Genomic DNA, 17,177 nt, shown 5'->3' with positions numbered 1-17,177 from the left:
TTTGTATGAACAATAAGTGCTCAAAGTAGCTTATTAACGTAATGGGTCTTTATGCACTCCTCTATCAGTGATCTGTTGCTCTCAATTGTCATCCACCGTTTTCAAACTGCTCACAACTTATAATTAAGCAAGCCGGTCTGTATGCGCTCCTGGTACAACTTGATAACAATATTTTTACAGCATTTTTGGGGGGCGGGGAAAGCTGACAGTTTTGGTCCTCCAGGACAAAGGAGCGAGGTTCGGTAAATGACTTTTTAAGGGCTTTAATGCGTTTGTATGCACTCCTCCTTGGTCTCAGTTGTCAAACGCTGTATTCCAACTTGACAACATAACTAATTAAACTGCTCATGGTGACTTGTTATGAACAAGTCAGTACGCGCCTCTTGTCAGTGCTCTATCAGCCACACTGTTGTACTATATTATATTTAAAAAAGAAAAGAAAAAGAAACCTCACAGTAGTTTATTATTAACTTAATTACTCTGTATGCTCTCCTTTGTCAGTGTTCTCAACTCTCAACTACTGTTTTCTAACTGAAGTCTTGAATGGGGGGGTGAAAGGTCATCCTGAGTCCACAGCGTCTTTGGTGACTTTATCTCTGGCTTGAACTCCCTCGCCCATGTTCTCAACTCTTTCATGAACTCCTGTGCCGAACCCCATCATTTCATTTCCTTTCTTCTTTCCTCCCTCTCAATTTTCCATAGAATTTTCCCTTCTCTCTCTCTCTCTCTCTCTCGCTCTCTCACGCCCGCCGTGTGCGCTCCTCTGTTTCCCCCCTGTCAAGCTTTCCTCCGGCTCCCTCGCCGACGTGGCCGCGTTTTGCCTTGTGTGGATATTAAGCTGTAACAGGCAACGCGCTCTGTTGCTCTCTGATGTATATGTGACCTGCTTTCCGCCAGAGCCAATCTAGCCTGCCTGCCTGCCCGCCTTTCTGCCTTTTCTGGGTTAGAGTAGCAATACTCCTTGCTTGCATCCTGCACTAAGTGTCAAGGTGGTGAGTGAGGGATTACCCGTAATGGCCTTTGTTCTGCTCGTATGGCTAATTTATTGCATTTTATATTATTTTAAGTAGCACATTTGCACCAGTGTATAGCCATTGCTACCCTCCTGACAAAAAAGCTGCAAAAAGCTAAGTGGCCATTATTTTGGTACCCTTCACGGACATTGACAAATGAAGCCCACTCAGAAAAGGTTAATGATAATAAAAAAAAGAAATCAAAACAAACAACACATTTTAACTAATAAAAAACTTAAAGAAGCTTGTTCTGTAACACACTGACATACCATGAGACGGTGCCAAAGCCCTATCCAAAAAGGAAAGTAGTAATTGGGTTCAAGGAAGAATGTTGTATTGATACAACTCAGCAAACTACAGTAAACTTTGTATACACAATGTCCTCATGTTTAGCTCTTGGTGGTGATTCAGATTGAGGATTTCTGCCATTTCACAAAGTACTTTTTTGTGGTTTCATGTTTTGAGGCCAGGCCAATGAGAAAATATGTCGGGGAGGAGCAAAGGGTAGTCTGGGTTACTAGTGCAAGTTAACGGGAGTCTTGGCACATTTTTATTTTAATACTATGTTTTTTGTACTTCATAAAAACAGAGTAATAACATATAAATAGAAAATAAAGAATTCAAGAGTTTGCACATCGGGATTTAATGCTTTAATTAAATGGGCTGCTCCTTGTAAGGTGCCCATCTTGGCCACCAGAGGGCAGTATACATTTATGCTGCCACAAAAGATTAATAGTATCTACTATTAACGTAAGTGACTCAGTCATTCTTTGTAGAGGATAAAAAATGTCTGTCAGTATTGTTATGCTATTTGTCTACTTAGTAGTCTTGCATTGTCCCATTTCCAGGCCAATGAGTAAGAAGCTTTTATTTCCCAAGTCTTGTAACGCCACATTGTTGCTTTAAATGAAAATTTTCACAAGCCATACAAAGCAAGTGTGGCACTAATGTGATGATGAGGAGAAAAAAAGCTGCTGTTTATTGTTGTGTTTGGCTCGTGTTGTTTATTCACACGCTAATGCAGGCGGCGAGAGGCGGTTCAGTCGAGGGTGAGCGCCCCGAGGCGACAGACAGATTTGGATCTCGGAACACCGCCAAGGTTCCCGAGTGACGGGTGGGGAAAAGGTTTTGGCGCTCACTCGCAAACCAGTTGAGTCTGAGAATCGCTGACCTGTGATAATGGTTCGGCCATTTTTGTGGCGCTGTAGTCGCACTACTTCCCATGAAGGGTATTTAAGGCCTCGCTTTCAGCCATCATCAAAAATGAAGCAAGGCCCGAAGGGAAGAGCGACGGCAATTTGCACGAGAGCGAGGGGACGAGTTTGGCGGCCCGAGCGTCCGTGAAATACGGCCCTGGCGACGGTTATTGCGGTTGTAAAAGGCGACGACATAAAATACAAAACAGAGAGCGGCGGCGTCTATTTATGGAGCAGATAATCGGCGCATTAATCAGCACCCGTCACTCGCCACAAGCACTTTTGCCGAGCCAAAGTCGCAGGCGGCTTTATGTGGCGCGTCGGGTCAACAACGTGTGATTGGCTGAGGCACAAACAATGATCACGTGATATATGGGGGGGACACGTTTGGGAAGCGGGGCCATGCATGTGGTGAGCTAAATAGCAATGACTTTGCTTTTATTATCGCACAAAATTCCATCTTAATTATTTGAGCAACTCCATAACAATGTGCATTCGTGCAGGCGCTGTCCGTGGTGCTCAAGCGGTTGCAATGCATGTCTGCTAGTATTCTTCCACTTTCTGTGGTGTATGTTGAATTGTCTTGAGTAGTCGTTTTTTCATTTTTTTATTTTTTTTTTAAATTAGGATCAACTACTTTTGGGCTCTGATGGCAAAATACTGACGAGGAATGAAAAAAGCTGAATTTTTCCTGCAGTGAAGGCAACGAAGGGGTTAAATCAGCTCTCTATTATGCTGCATTGTTTCGCCTCTGACAATATCGCGCGTCTCGCATTTGCTCTCTCCCTCTCTCTCGCTGTCTTTGTGCTGCTTGAGGCTTCATCGGGGCTAAATGGAATTTAATAGACCTCAAGTGATTGGTGTACTTCCACAAATAAAGTGTCCATTCATATGTTAAGCAAACAAACACGTGTATTGTTTGCTGGAGTTGCACTCATGCAGACTATGGAGCTTATTTAAATGCATGCATAAACACTAACTCTAACATTAATGTATGTATATATTCTTATTAGGGAGAAAATGCATAGTATGGTATAGTGAGCAGCGATGCCAGTAACGCGTCACTCTAATATGACCACCTATTTTGGGTAAGGAATAAGCTAACACTAACACGTTATGTGATCACATTAAAATTACTTATCTGTGCGTCACTATTTTTGTTACTTTCCCTAAATAGATAGTAATTTGTGGTACTGATGTGATTATATGTCACAATGACGAGAGTTGTGCTCATGTCGGGGTCACCAATTAATTGTACAGGTAAATAACGAGACGAGGAGACGAAGACAAGTCATGTTTCTTTTACTCTCCACTCCAAACGGACTGTTTGTACAGCAAGCAGCAAGCTATTTGCTCTCATGTCCAACTGGCCCCGGACCCTCCTCCTGCTAAGCGTTTTGGACTCTAATGCCACCCTCCGCAATTTTTCTTGCCACTGTTTATGATTACCCGTTCGATGATGCACTTTTGCTTTAGTGAATTTTGCTGGAGGGCGCTTTGTGGTGACCCACAAGGGAGTGTCGTTCGCCAGGAACATGAACATTTAAGGGGGGGGGGGGGGAGTTAACGTTTATGTGTTCAAAGGGACGAAAACATTAAAGGATTGAAAGAGATTAGCTGTCTGCTTGCTGTGAAAACATTAAGATTTTGTGTGGAAAGTAAAAGCGATACGACCTGCCTTCATCTCCTCTTCTCCACAGCAACCTGCAAGTAACTATCTTTTTCAAGGTACCTGTGGCAGCATTAGTAAGATGAAGCTGTTTGTCAGGTTCCCTGTTTGACTCTCCAAATCTTCATGTGAGCATAACCGATGCCTCTTAATTCACGCCCAATTCAACGAGTTGCGCTCGATAAAGCAAAATGAACCACAGCCCCTCCCGCTCTCATTCCCTCCTTCCTATCAGTTGCCACTTTCCTTTTTACAGCAACGCCGCAGAATATAAATGCAAATACCACGGCGGTATTGGAAGCTCTCATTTAATGGAATCAATAATCATATGCAGAATGGTGGCGAGGGACGGAAAATTACCAGCTACAATTTGATATACAGTACAGTACGTGCTGTTGTTTACAATTTGCTCGCCACGTGCCCACTGCCCCTAAGGGCGTCTGCCTAAACTTCATTTGCCGCCGTTAGTCTCCTGGTCGAAATGATACAAGGCTGTAAAAACTGCAACATAGCCATAATATCAATTCCGTGATTGGGAATTGAATTCAGCAAAGGAGCTACAGTAAATTTCACGACTGTAGAAAACACGCACACTGTCGTGAAAAACAAAAAAAATATGTTGGATTTGGATAACATACTATGGGTGGATTTAATGTCAAATATGGCTTTTGAATTGCATTATTTTCATTTATTTTCTCATTAGTTTTCTCAATGTGTGAAGATAAAGGCTGAAAACGTGACGACTGAAGACAATTTATGACTGAACTGTTGCGATTTAGCGATAACTTTTAAAAATGAATCTTGTTTAATTTTGCTTTGTTAAATTTCTTGAAAGTATCTTTTGTCTTTTTTAGTTGATACATTAAAAAAAAACTAATCCTTGTTTAAAACTCATTCACTGCCATTGACGGATATAGATGTAATTTTTTTTCCTTTCTCTTATTTTTTGGGGTCATATATTGTTCTTGTAATGGAACTACAGTATGAATTGTTTCTCTTTTGTTTAATTGTAACTTTTTGCCTGAAATAAATGAAAAATTTAAGTAAAAAATGAATGAAAGATTAATTGTAACTGGGCATAACAGCATAACCCTAGTTTGAGATCTGAGGTCACATATTTTGACAGTTACATTTTATAATTGATATTGGTGTAACAAACTATTGTTAGAAAGTATGATCCAGCTTTGAAACCCTAACCATACTTTGAAGCTCAAACCCTAGTTTGAAACCCAACTCTGAAATCAAACTCCTATTTGAAGTCCTAACCTTAGTTTGGAACCTTAACTCTTTTACTGCCAAAGACGTTAAATGACGTTCTGCAAAAACCTACGGAGGAGCGCCAAAGACGTTAAAAGACGTCCTCCCATTTTATTTTTTTTTTTTTTTTGAAACGGGTGCTGGGAAGGCTTGCGGAGCTCTCCTGAAAGTTTTAAGCAGGTTTTTTGAGCCTAATGACTATTTTTGGCCCCTAGAGGGCAACGATGACTCTCTTTTGACAAGATCGGGTGGGCGTCAGTAGAGGCGGAGCTAGAGCGTTGAGCAGGAGATCAGAATGGAAAACAAAGGAAAAATGGCGGCCGGTCGCGAGGAGCTAACGCCAGAGCCGTTTTTTTCAAAGACCAAAAGCATCGCTAAAAAAGCACATTGTTGATGACGATGATCATCATCGATGATGAAGATGATGGTGACTCCGTGGTTGGAAAGCATTGACGCGGCAGTAGAAGACGTTAGATGGAGCTAGATGGAGGAGGGAATGGGCAATGGCGAGCGTTTGCAAGCAGCTCTACACTTACAAGATGAAAGGCATCGACCAACGCTAAAATAGTGCATTGATGACGACGGTGATCATCCTCGATGATGATGAAGGTGAATCCGAGCTTGACGGCGAAATTGGAACCGCTGACGCGGCGGCTATGACGGTGTCGTAACGCGGAGCGCAACCGAGCACGCACAGGCGGACGTTCGATCGGACGACGGAGAGTGCCCCGAGTCCAATGCATATTCATCGGAGGAAGTGTGTACAGTCTGCTACTTGCTTTTTATTCCCCGGAAAAAAAGGCCGTCAAGAAAGTGTAACGTTTGCACGCAAAACGGACCAATGTGAAAGTGAAAGTAAACTGTTGTGCGAGTCCTGGCGTCTCCTTGCACGCAGGAGAGCGTTACAAAAGGAAAAACTGTATTTGAAACATCCACATAATTGTAAGTAGTACCACAGTTGCACACATTTGTAAATAGTTCGCGAAATTGTTTTGTCAAATTGTTACACTGTTGAATGGAAATAAACGTATTTTGCAATCAAAAAACACTGGACAATGGACAAAATGGACAAAAAGAAGTGTACAATTCACTAGAGTGCATGAAATAACATCGTTTCACAAAAAGCTCTTTTTCTCCGTTTTTTGTTTCAAAACAGAGAATTTCGGTGAAAGTAACCATTTTCTATTGTTGATTACTGAAGAACGGAATAAGGTAGAAACAAACTTTTTTTCCTGATGAAAGCTGAGAGTCCAATCTTTCATTTGGTAGTATGTGTGTTTCCATAGTCCAAACACAACATTTTCTGTGGACCTTGAAAGATCGCTCAAAATGCTTAAATCGGCTGGCACTGGCGACAACCCGTTTTTGAAAACGTCTGGCAGTCAAAGAGTTAATCTTACTTTTGGACCATACTCTGAAACCAAAACCATAGGTTAAAACCCTAATTTGAAACCCATACCCGAGTTTAAAACCCAAATTAGAAATGTTTTGAATTTTTTTTTAAAAAGCAACACTGCATCGTAAGAGCACCTAATACTATGGCTTCAAAATAATTTGGATTTGGATCTATACTGGCATGAACTAAGCGAAGAGAGTGTTTCTTTTTGTTGCCACTGAAGGATTATAATATGTTTTGTAATCTCTTGCGTGTTCAAATAAATCAAAGATGAGATTCTTGTGAAGAGGGTCCTTGCAAGGTTGATTTATTACAGAGATCTCTGGTCACACAATTGCATATCACCCAAGCAGTGTCATCCAAGAATGTGTGTCTGCTCTTTTGCCCACACAGCCTCTTTATTCAAAACATGAGGAAACGCCTCTGTCATCCCGTGAGGTACAGAATGAGTTTGCATTTTCCCAGTAAACTAGATCGTCCTTGAACTTTTGAAAACCGGATTTCTGACGAACAGGAACTAGACTTCTTAGATAAACATACGAAACATATTAACTTTCTCATGTCTGGGAAAACAGTAGAAAAGATAGCAAGAATGTCAAAAGCATTCCTCATCAGGTTATATTAGGTCAACATAATTACACCTACAACAACACATCTATAATGAAATGCAAAACAGGTAAAATGTCAAATAAAACAGTAAAAATGTTAATGTCAACACCACCTAGTCTAGTAATGGTGGACCAACCAGGAAAACAAAGCTCTCATTGGAGCTAATGTTATATCACTATATTACTGTTCCTATACAGACTTCGCTAGTTATGGGGAAAAAAAAACAACAACAATTGTGAAGAAGACTTTTTTTTTGTTAGTTGGTTTGGAAAAAATCTATCCCTTATTGCTACTATAACAGATTCCAAAGTGAAATCAAGAAGAACAAAGCGGCCCCTCATTAACGACACACCTGGACAGAAAGAACGCCCTCCCCCAAGGAAAACATGCTGACTTCTCATACACGCACCAAAAATAGAAGCCGTTTTGTTGCATAAACACGGCAAGCCCGTGAGGAGAGTCTCTTCTACTTCCTGGGGTTTATTTCCTTGTAATTTGTCTCATTGTTGTCAGCACAGCTGTTCTGGTCCCGGTTGGCAATTATTCAAATTTATTCTTTTTTTTTTTTTGCAGTTTAATGGCCTTAGGTGAGTGGCGGCCATCCGACCTATTTGCATCCTCACAAGAATTCGGGAATGTTTTTCCTAATGCTAGGACCTTTCTTTGAAGGACTGCATATCTGTCACTTCGAGGGGAGATGTTGTGAATGCTGAGCAGAGAGCCAAGACATACATGATGCCAATTTTCATGCTTCTACATGGATGGCAACTCTCACCAATATCTATCGTGCGAGTTTTTCTTTCAAGGAACACTGGAAATACCCAAATCAGCCTAAAATGTTTAACTTTTTGTGTCTTTCTGGGAATGGGTTCTTCATGGTTTCATGTTTCGATCAAAATGTCATACCTGCGGCCCCTTTACAATGTACATTTCCAGTCGCGATAATTGGCTCTGAAAACATTAGCATCACAGGAGACGAGTTGGGCACATATAAGTGATCACCGTTTTTCTGGACCCTTTCCAATGCTGATTGGATTGATTTGGCGCCAGGCAGTAATAATCGGCCATCGCTTTTAATTCAGAATTTTAACACTGGTGCGCTCCATGATTCACCCTAATCTCCTTCATCATGCACTACTCGATCGGGAATGACAAGTGAAAAACATTTAAGCGACTTTATTGAGAGTGAAGTGGGGGAGCATCAGTGAGGGAGTTGTCACCCGCTGATGGCGATGGCAATCAGTCAGCCGGAGAGTGCATCAGCATGCAGCGGTTGTCGCTCCTTTACAATGTCTGAAGGATTTCCACGGGTGACGGAAGTCACTTGGCATCACTCGGATTTTGGCACCGGGATAGAATATGGAATGGAATATCTTTATTGTCATTGCACATCCCCAAATACAGAGCAATGACATTTCAATTAACAAGCTCTGCCCGTCTAAGAAACATGAAAAACAATGTCCAGCATAGAGTGAACTGATGGAAAGGCCCATCTTTACTCGCTAAAAAGTACATCGAGATCTTAGATAAGACGAGGTTTGAGCCATGCTCCCAAAAGAGAGCATAGTAAACAATCTTACAACAAAATCTCAAGATTTCAGTGAAAATCGGGATTGTGTCTCCCGCAGCTTCTCCAGGCATATTGTCTCATTGTCATGGAGACAACCTTGATTCGCCACTGTGGAAAACACAGAGAGGAGTGTGGTGATTAGGAAGCCCAGCAGCGCCTAGCCTTAGTTCTTCATCCAGGGCAAGGTCCAGATATCAACTGTTTTGAGAACAGACTTCTCGGTGGCAGCCATTTTGCAAAGGAACTCAAACATCAGATGCACCTTGCGATTGAGTTCGCTCGTCGCATAAAATCTGAGTGTTCATGGCTAGTCCTGCACCATCCAGAAAGACCAGAAGCTTGTTCTCTCCCAATGAAGCTCTTCTCATCAGTTGAACTTTTTTTTTTTCTCTCATCATACCGTTCACCTAAACCGAACACTTCCAGCCAGAGTCGTGAGGCCGTCAGGAGACCCGAGGAAGGACCAAAGAAAGGCAAGTGAAATCCAGCACCGACCAGACGCCACCAACCAGAGTCCTTCACCAACACCAGAGACATCTAAATTCCAACAAATCAGTTGAACTTTGTGATGGATCAAGACCACGTCAGCTCCAATCAGCAGGATTCCTATTATCAGGATTCCAATAATCTACATGTCCTCCACATCCTCACCGGACATAATTGTTAGGCACACCATTTTCTACTTTGTTCCAGGAATCTAAGGTGTATCCGAGCAAGAAGGCTCCCCATGGGCTGCTCTTCTCTTGGAGAAAATTCTGTCGATTAAATTAAGTCTAACTGACCAATTCCATTGCTTCTGAGTAGAGAAGCTGCAACACAATGGTGATACATTTTTCCTTTTAGTGTATTAGTCATATTTGACAGGACTCCTAGCAGCAACTTGACAAAGTGCCCTTGGTGTGTCTGACTTAATAGTTCAAGTATGGACGTTTGAGCCCGGCCAGCGGAATTCTGCCAAGCATGGCTCCCGTCCAGCTTCTCAAAGATGTCAGCGGGTGTTGGGTTGAACTACCTAAGAACACACACTGCATTAATGCAATTAACATTGAAATGGTCTTGTGCCACTTCTGACACCACACAGAAAAATGAATGAGCTTTTTATAAATTAAAAGGGATCCTTTTTCCTGTGCGGACTCCGGACAATTGGGCTACGTTTAAGGGATGGCTCATTTCCCTATTCCAGGACAATCCAAAACTCTTCCGCCTTGCCAATCAGGCATGTGCTCCACATTTATCCATCCGTTTTGGTGTATTGCAATCTTGAACTCCATCGAGGCAAATGTGCAGTTTTTGTGTGTTTTGTTAATGCCCTAATCAAGTTTGTTAAATTGCTTTTTAGCGTGATTACAGGGAAGTTGCGGGGGGGGGGGGGGGGGGGGGGGCTGGTTGTGTATGGGTGTTTTCTTCTCCTTCAAACTCATTTGTCATGCATGGGACAAAAGCAAAGAGGGATTTCAAGGACGAGGTTTTAGACACGTCTGCTCTATTGATTGGTTAACGAGCCCACATTCAGAGCCACTTCCACATCGAGGGGCACGGACACAATGGAGCACATTTGCCCACCGCACAATGTGGGCACACGATGGTCGAGGGAGGGGGACGGGCCCATACTCGGGCCCCCTGCCAGGGTGGAGGACGATGCCAGGCGACAGGACTGACAATTGGGAAAAGAGGCAATGAGGGAGTAACGCAGGACAAAAAGGGAATGGAAATATTTGGGTAAAGCTGTGCACTGTCATGAGAAAAACTTTCAAATGAATCAGTAAATCCGATGTTGGCAGTTGGGACAATCGAATGCTTTGTGGGAATTTTCACTTTCTTTCATTTTTGTCCATATGGAGTTTTACAAGATTTTTTTTTTCCAGCCCTGTGGGTTACCCTCCAAGACAACAGGGGGCAGCATGCTACCAGAAAGTGATTAAAAGAACTCTGCTTAATGATCCAGTCTAGACAAGCAGTTCATCCGATCAAAAAACTTTTCATGTTTGACGTCTTCTGGTGCACTGTATCTATTTATTTAGATTCTGAAAATGTCTAAATATGGTCACCTCGGCGCACCCTCTCTCTCGTCTCTGTCTTCTCGTGGCTTTAAAAATACAGTCCATCTCGCGCGTTTGCTTTCATCGCTTGTGACACCCTCCTTGTCGCTCGCTCGCGCCGGTTAGCCGCACCGTGTCGTCCTCGGCTCGACTAAGCTGTCTGCTCCCCCACCCTCCTACACTTGCCGCCTGTCTGTCTCTTGCTCGTCCTACCTGTCTTCTCCTGTATGGATCATTGCCTTCGCGTTTTTCTCTTCGCCTTTCTCAGCCTGTCCCCGACGATTTGCGGCGACCTGGGTGTGTGGTTTTAGCGTCTGTCACGAACTGTCTCGTCTCGCCAACCCCCCACTCTGATTTTTGTACTTTTAGTATTTTTTTCTTGATGTGTTTCTGCTCGGATAAAATGGCGCCGATTACTTTCAGTCATTTGAGACGTAACTTGCGTAAAAGTCTTCAAAAAGTTGGTCCTATTGTCATACTGTATGTACCAACTGAATATCGAATCCCAGGGGAGAGGTCAAGACACACTCGACTCAAATGATTCGTGATAGTACATGATCGATATTACTTGGCCTATGCGTGTTGCAGGATTTTTTTTGTTTGTTTTTGTTTTCTTTTCTTCTGTTGTGATGGTCGTGTCGATGGTCGTGTGATTTCTTTATGGTAATCCCTTCATACTAACTATGTTGAGCATAAAAGAAATTGGCCGGACGAATATGTAAAATATGAATTCAGATGTATAACGGAAAATAGGGTATTCCACAGGGTTCAATTCTGAGGTATCTGCTGTTTACATTGTATCTTCTTCCGCGGGGTTTCATCTTTCTTTTTTTTCTTTTTTTTCTGGAGCGCTCAGTATTGTTCATTTGGTAATTTTACCGATTTGACATGTCATCATCATTGCTCTCTTTTTAATTTTAATTTTATTTTTTTAAATACATTTTTATTTTGTATTTGCGTATGTGTGTGCATGTGTGTGTGTGTATTCATTAGTTCACCTAAAACCTATTAAAAATCCCATACCGTTCACCTAAACCGAATACTTCAGAATCCAGCTAGAGTCGTGAGGTTGTCAGGAGACCCGAGAAAGGATCAAAGAAAAGAAAGGTCAAAGAAAAGAAAGGGATCAAAGAAAAGAAAGGGGTTTCATCTTAAGAAAACAGCAGTGGTTGTGGTTAGAATTCACCATAACTAGATATTTGGGTGATCGGCAATTTCCAAAGTTGTGCATTTTCATAAATGTTTATGGACTTAAAAAGGTTGATAATTTCTCGCCAAACACGAAAATCATAACTTGGCTCCACGAGCTGCAATATGGAGGAAAAAAAAGTTATGGATGAAGAAGTTTTTGGACTGCCATGCATCACATTCAGTTATCTGTCATCTTATAGTGGATTGCTCGTGGTGAAAAATCATTTTCACCGTTAAACATCAAAGTGCGATCACTTCAGTACAGATGATCATTTCTCTCCTGATTGTGTTTGTTTTCATCTGGCCAGCCAGCAAGTACGCGCCGCTGCCGCCGCCTTGCTCCTGTACTCAGAAGTCATTTTCGTGGGCCGTAAAACATTGAGCTGTTAAATTTCTTTATGCGTCCCGCTCCGGCCTGCGGCCCTCGAGGTTTCCTGGTGCTTTTTAAATTGAATGATTGCCTGCAGCTCTTGGCTTGTTTAACCTCTGCAGTGGCAGCGACTGTATTTTTAGAAGTTTTGCACCCCTCCCTCGCACCTGAAGTACATAAGTGTGTGCCTAAGGAAGTGTGTGTGCAAGCAAAAGACAGTTAGGTAAGGGGGGGTGGTAGTTCAGGGGTGGGTACTCGCCTAGAGCTGTGCATGAGTGCAAGACAGCACGAGTCCGTGTGCATGCAAGCATGTGCATGTGACATGACTAGCGTTTTCCTTATTTATGACCCTCACCTCCATCCAGGCTGCCAATTTGTCTGAGGAGCAGAGGGAGAAAGGGCCCCCAAAAAAAGGCAATTGGGTGATTCGTAGGTGAGCGCTGTTCTGCGCCCGTTAGCTTTTATGGCCTACTAAAGAAGAAGAGAGTGAGGGTGAACATCCTTCCTCTCTTGATTGACTTCTCTCCCCCCCCAACAATTCCTCGCCTCTGACACAAACGCCACTCTCTTGACGGGCTATAATGGACATCTCCCTACCTTGGATGTAGAACTACTGGCTGGCCGTCCGGAATGCAGCAAAACAAGGGTGACAAATTACTTCCCATAAACACAGCTGCTGTCTGAGGTTGTTTTCGGGAGAATTAGCAACGCGAGACGGCCGTTGTGGCATTACATGGTCTGCTTTTTTATTTTTATTTTTAAGTAAAAAAGTCCAACATTGATTGATTCATTTTCTCTCCCGCTTATTCAGATGAGGATCAAGTGCCGCAATATATACCAATATATTATTTTTCCTAAAAAATCAATGAAATGAATGCCAATTTTCTATTCCTCTAACTCCTAATTTCTAGTTCCGATTGTAAAATGACCACAACAGACACGAGATACAGTTACCTTGAATTAGGACAGTTATCAGTCTGATACAATACCTGGTATTGGTTGGCTGTTCCACTTATCCTGTACAAGCTGTCAGATATGAATTCAACAAAATCTAACATCATTACTTAAAAGCATAATTTAAAGAGTCAAAAAATATCTATTCCTATTCTATCCAGTATTCTATCATTAATCAAATAATCGGATACAATTTGATTTTGCATTGAATCAGTGCTTCTCAAATATTTATTGTTACCTCACCCCAGGAAAAAGAAAATATTTACCCCCACCACATACATGATAATATAATTTGTCTATAAAGTAGCGCACTCTCTGACAATGACAGCACCACTGCCACCTACTGAAGGGGATGTGCAATTACAATTTTTTTTGTCGTGCGGTAAAAAATACTGTATTAAAGTTAACACCCTGATTACCATACCATTTATCAACCAATTATTATTGTTGTTTATTTTGTATTGTTTAGTGATTAAAAAAAACAAACAAACTACTATACAAACATGAGAGGGATTGACCGATTCAGTTAATGGTTCGGCCATTGTTTTCCAAAGTAGAAAAAGATTTTTTGAAAATGTCTTATTTTGGTTAACCACAAAAGATAATCAGTCTGATTTCATAAAAGACTACAGACATGAGAGAAATGGTAATTTTGGTAATTGATCATTAATTACTTGTCAATTATTTGATTAATTAACTTTGGAAGGGCTATCTTCAATGCTTCACAGTGCTCTGTCTTGTAATAAGAAGAATGGCATGTGTGTGGTTGTGTTCTCGATTTCGGGTGTGTGTAATATTAGCGGCCCAGCCAGGACGCCTCTCAGGCTGAGTTCGGGCAGTTGTTTGCTTCTCTGTGACACATGCAGAACTCTCTTTCAATGTTTACTTCTATATTTCGGCTTTGGGGTGTGTGCGTGTGTGTGTTTGTGCGCGTGCATTATATGAGTTTACCATGCGCCGCCACATTACTTGGGTACGCAATATATGAGAGTGCAAAGGGAAGGAACCCAGGCCACGCTTGTGATTCAATACGCACCCCCCGTGGACCGAGGCTTACGGGAGTGCATGTGCTGATGAAAAAGTAATGTAGTGTGTCTGCAAGGTACTGCTGGCTTTTCCCCCGTGCTTCCTGAACTCCAACAACTCATCTTCTACACTGGGCTGCCTTCCTTCTCTCTCTTTCTCACTTTTCCTTCTTTTTTCACATTAAAGCTAAAAACAGATCCCAAAAATGTGGTTCTTTTTGTTTTCACGATGTCGTCACGTCCCCCCCCCCCCCCCCCTTCAACTATAAATAAACCTATGATTATGAATATGGATCTCATGTAGAAAGTCCCGAATGTTTTGGTTTTAGAAATTGTTTTAGGCAAACATGTTTGAATAAGCGTCCCTCGGTTCCCAACATTATTTGCATCTTTTGGTCTTGAACAAACTAACAAAAGACAGAATATTACACAAAGAACCGGGATGGGATGAAATCCGTCCTTGGGCTTGGAGCGCTGACTTGGCAAAGTTTCTTGAAAGTGCTCTGAAGTCTGCAACCTCATTAGAAAAGTTTACCCAAGGACTCATATTTATCTACTACTTCATTGACACATCACACACATCTTTGTTGTACTGTACCTATTAAAAGTCTCAAGAAATCACACTCAGTAGTTGACTTGTGGCTGTTGTAATAATACGTCGTGTGATTTCTTTATTAATGTAATCCCTTCAGACTATGTCGAGCAAAGGAAAGGAAAAGAAAGTGGTCAGATGAATTTGTGCAATCTGTATTCACATATTTACTGGAACTTGTGGTGTTCCACAGAGTTCAATTCTAGGGCCTCTGCTGTTTGCTGTTTGACTGCTGTATTTTGTTTACCAGTAAACTCTATAGGCTACCTATGTCTTAAATTTGAAAAAAATCACAATTGATTTCTCAATACAGAAGAGGTTTGGTGAATGCGCATAGGAAACTGGAGAGGCTCAGTACCTCCAACAAGGTTAAGAACCACTGAGTCAAGCTCGATAACTGCCGTGTTGCTTTTCAGTTCCAGACTTCTCTTCGTTCCTCTTATTGAATCCTAATGTTCCTGCATCGTTTATGATCCTGTTTAACTTCCAAGTATGATCAACATCATTTCATCCTCCTTGCTCTGTAAACAGGGCCTATCCTGAACGTTCCCAAAGTATTCTGCCAATTTCCTTAAGCACACAGCAGCGTAGCGCCGCCTTGAATTCATAGGCCGCTTCGACGGATGCGCGCCACCGCCGCTCGGGAGCCAGAGCCCATTTAGGGGGGCGCTTGTTTGGCGTTTGTGGTGCCAACACATACAAAACAACCCATTAGCATAAAAGCGGGCAAAAAGCGGGCCAAAAGAGCCGTAATTGCTATTGACAGAATTAACAAACACATTAGCGGCTCGCATTAATTAGAAAGTCAAATGTAAAAAGTGTCATGAATGGCGGACAGCTGTCATCCATCATCCCTCTCATTGGAGTTTCACGCCCATTCATTTTCCGACGCCTGATTTGCTCTGTTCAGCTCGAGGCTGCTTGTGATGACGGTGTGAAGCGGTCATCACCACAACCGTGCTGAAAAACGCAAATAGGGTCACGGCCATTTAGCTCGGAGAAAGGTGATTGATCGACGATTTTGCCTTCTCATTAGAAGAATGTTGGATTAACGTGCGCTAAAACAAAAAAAAACAAACACATGTCAAATCAAGGAATCGATTCCACTATTTATCACACACAAACAGTCTGAAAATATATTACTTTTAATTCACACCTCTGTTTCTTCTTGTGTCAGGTTCTGGCGGAAGTGGACATGGAAAAACATTTTGCCTTCCCTTCTCTGGTAGGTCAAATTGTTTCTACATATTTGGATCAAGCAACAATAATTGTGTTGGCCTGACGGAATTTGAGTCATGTGAACATTGTTTAATCATCAAACTCGTATTGTGTCCTTGCTATGTCTCTAATCAACCTGCACATGCACTCAGGAAATAAATCAGGATCAACAAGGGTACTGTACTGGTTGACCTGCCTGGAAAGTTGTTGGTCAATTTTGATAAATGCTGTACCCAATAAATGAATAAGACAAACTAATTTAAAAGGGAATGGAGGAATGAGAAGGTAAGTTGTATGATTTTCATTATTTTGTTCTATTTTCAATGGTAAAGTTGCCAATATGCATATTATACTGTTAACAAAACTATGTGTTTGAGCATGTACATGCTAATAGAGGAAAGTAGGTGATGCAAAAAAAGAAACAAAAAGATAATTAGCATTCCAGCTATGAATTGAGTTGAATTACCAGGATGTAAAAACAGTGCCACGGTGTTCCCGCATTGTTTCACGTGTCTCCACAACCGACGTGATTGATTGGGGCGCTTGTAAAATTTCTATTGCTCGCCGTATTTCTCTTTTTAAGACTCCCCAGACGAGGGAGAAAAGCGAATGCTCCCGCTCACCCCCCTCTCGCTTTACATGTCCGATCGTTCATCTCCCCGCCGCCGAATTCATTTCAATTAGCGCCCCCGTAGTCGTCGCTCTCCCTCTGCATATCGATCCGTGGGCTTCTGCTATCTCCTGCACACACGCGAAAGATCACAAGGGTGTGCGTGTGTTTGAAACACAGCGGGCACCTTCGCCACTCCGATCAACAATAAATATGAGTAGCGGCAAACAATTACCCCCTTAACGAGGGATTAATTGTGTCAAGATGGAGTGAGGGCAGCACAGAGGTCGCTTGACGCCGTCCATTCCTAATGTGTTTATTTTCATTAGTTAGGCCTGCTTTCCATCGCTTGCTCAGTTTTGCATGTGGGCAAGGAAAGCCACAGTCAAAACTGCACTCAGTCAAATACAAAAATGAGACAAGAAGCTGCTGTTTTGTGGATATAAATATTAGGGTTGTCAGACGATT

The 17,177-nt window shown here is 42.1% G+C and overlaps 1 protein-coding gene across 7 annotated transcripts in view; it reads left to right on the top strand.

Annotated features, from left to right (window-relative positions):
• Nucleotides 1-17,177, top strand: part of ppargc1a (peroxisome proliferator-activated receptor gamma, coactivator 1 alpha) — a 175,325-nt gene that overhangs the window by 62,402 nt on the left and 95,746 nt on the right. For all 7 annotated transcript variants that reach the window (XM_077544558.1, XM_077544551.1, XM_077544561.1 and 4 more), the window contains exon 2: nt 16,059-16,106. In XM_077544558.1, the coding sequence (XP_077400684.1) occupies nt 16,059-16,106 (48 nt within the window). The remainder of the gene's footprint in view (nt 1-16,058; nt 16,107-17,177) is intronic.

This window comes from Vanacampus margaritifer, chromosome 15, assembly GCF_051991255.1.
Source record: "Vanacampus margaritifer isolate UIUO_Vmar chromosome 15, RoL_Vmar_1.0, whole genome shotgun sequence".
In the NCBI taxonomy this organism is placed as follows: Eukaryota; Metazoa; Chordata; class Actinopteri; order Syngnathiformes; family Syngnathidae; genus Vanacampus; species Vanacampus margaritifer.
Note: the sequence above shows the minus strand (reverse complement) of the source record. Positions and strands in the feature narration are given on the sequence as shown.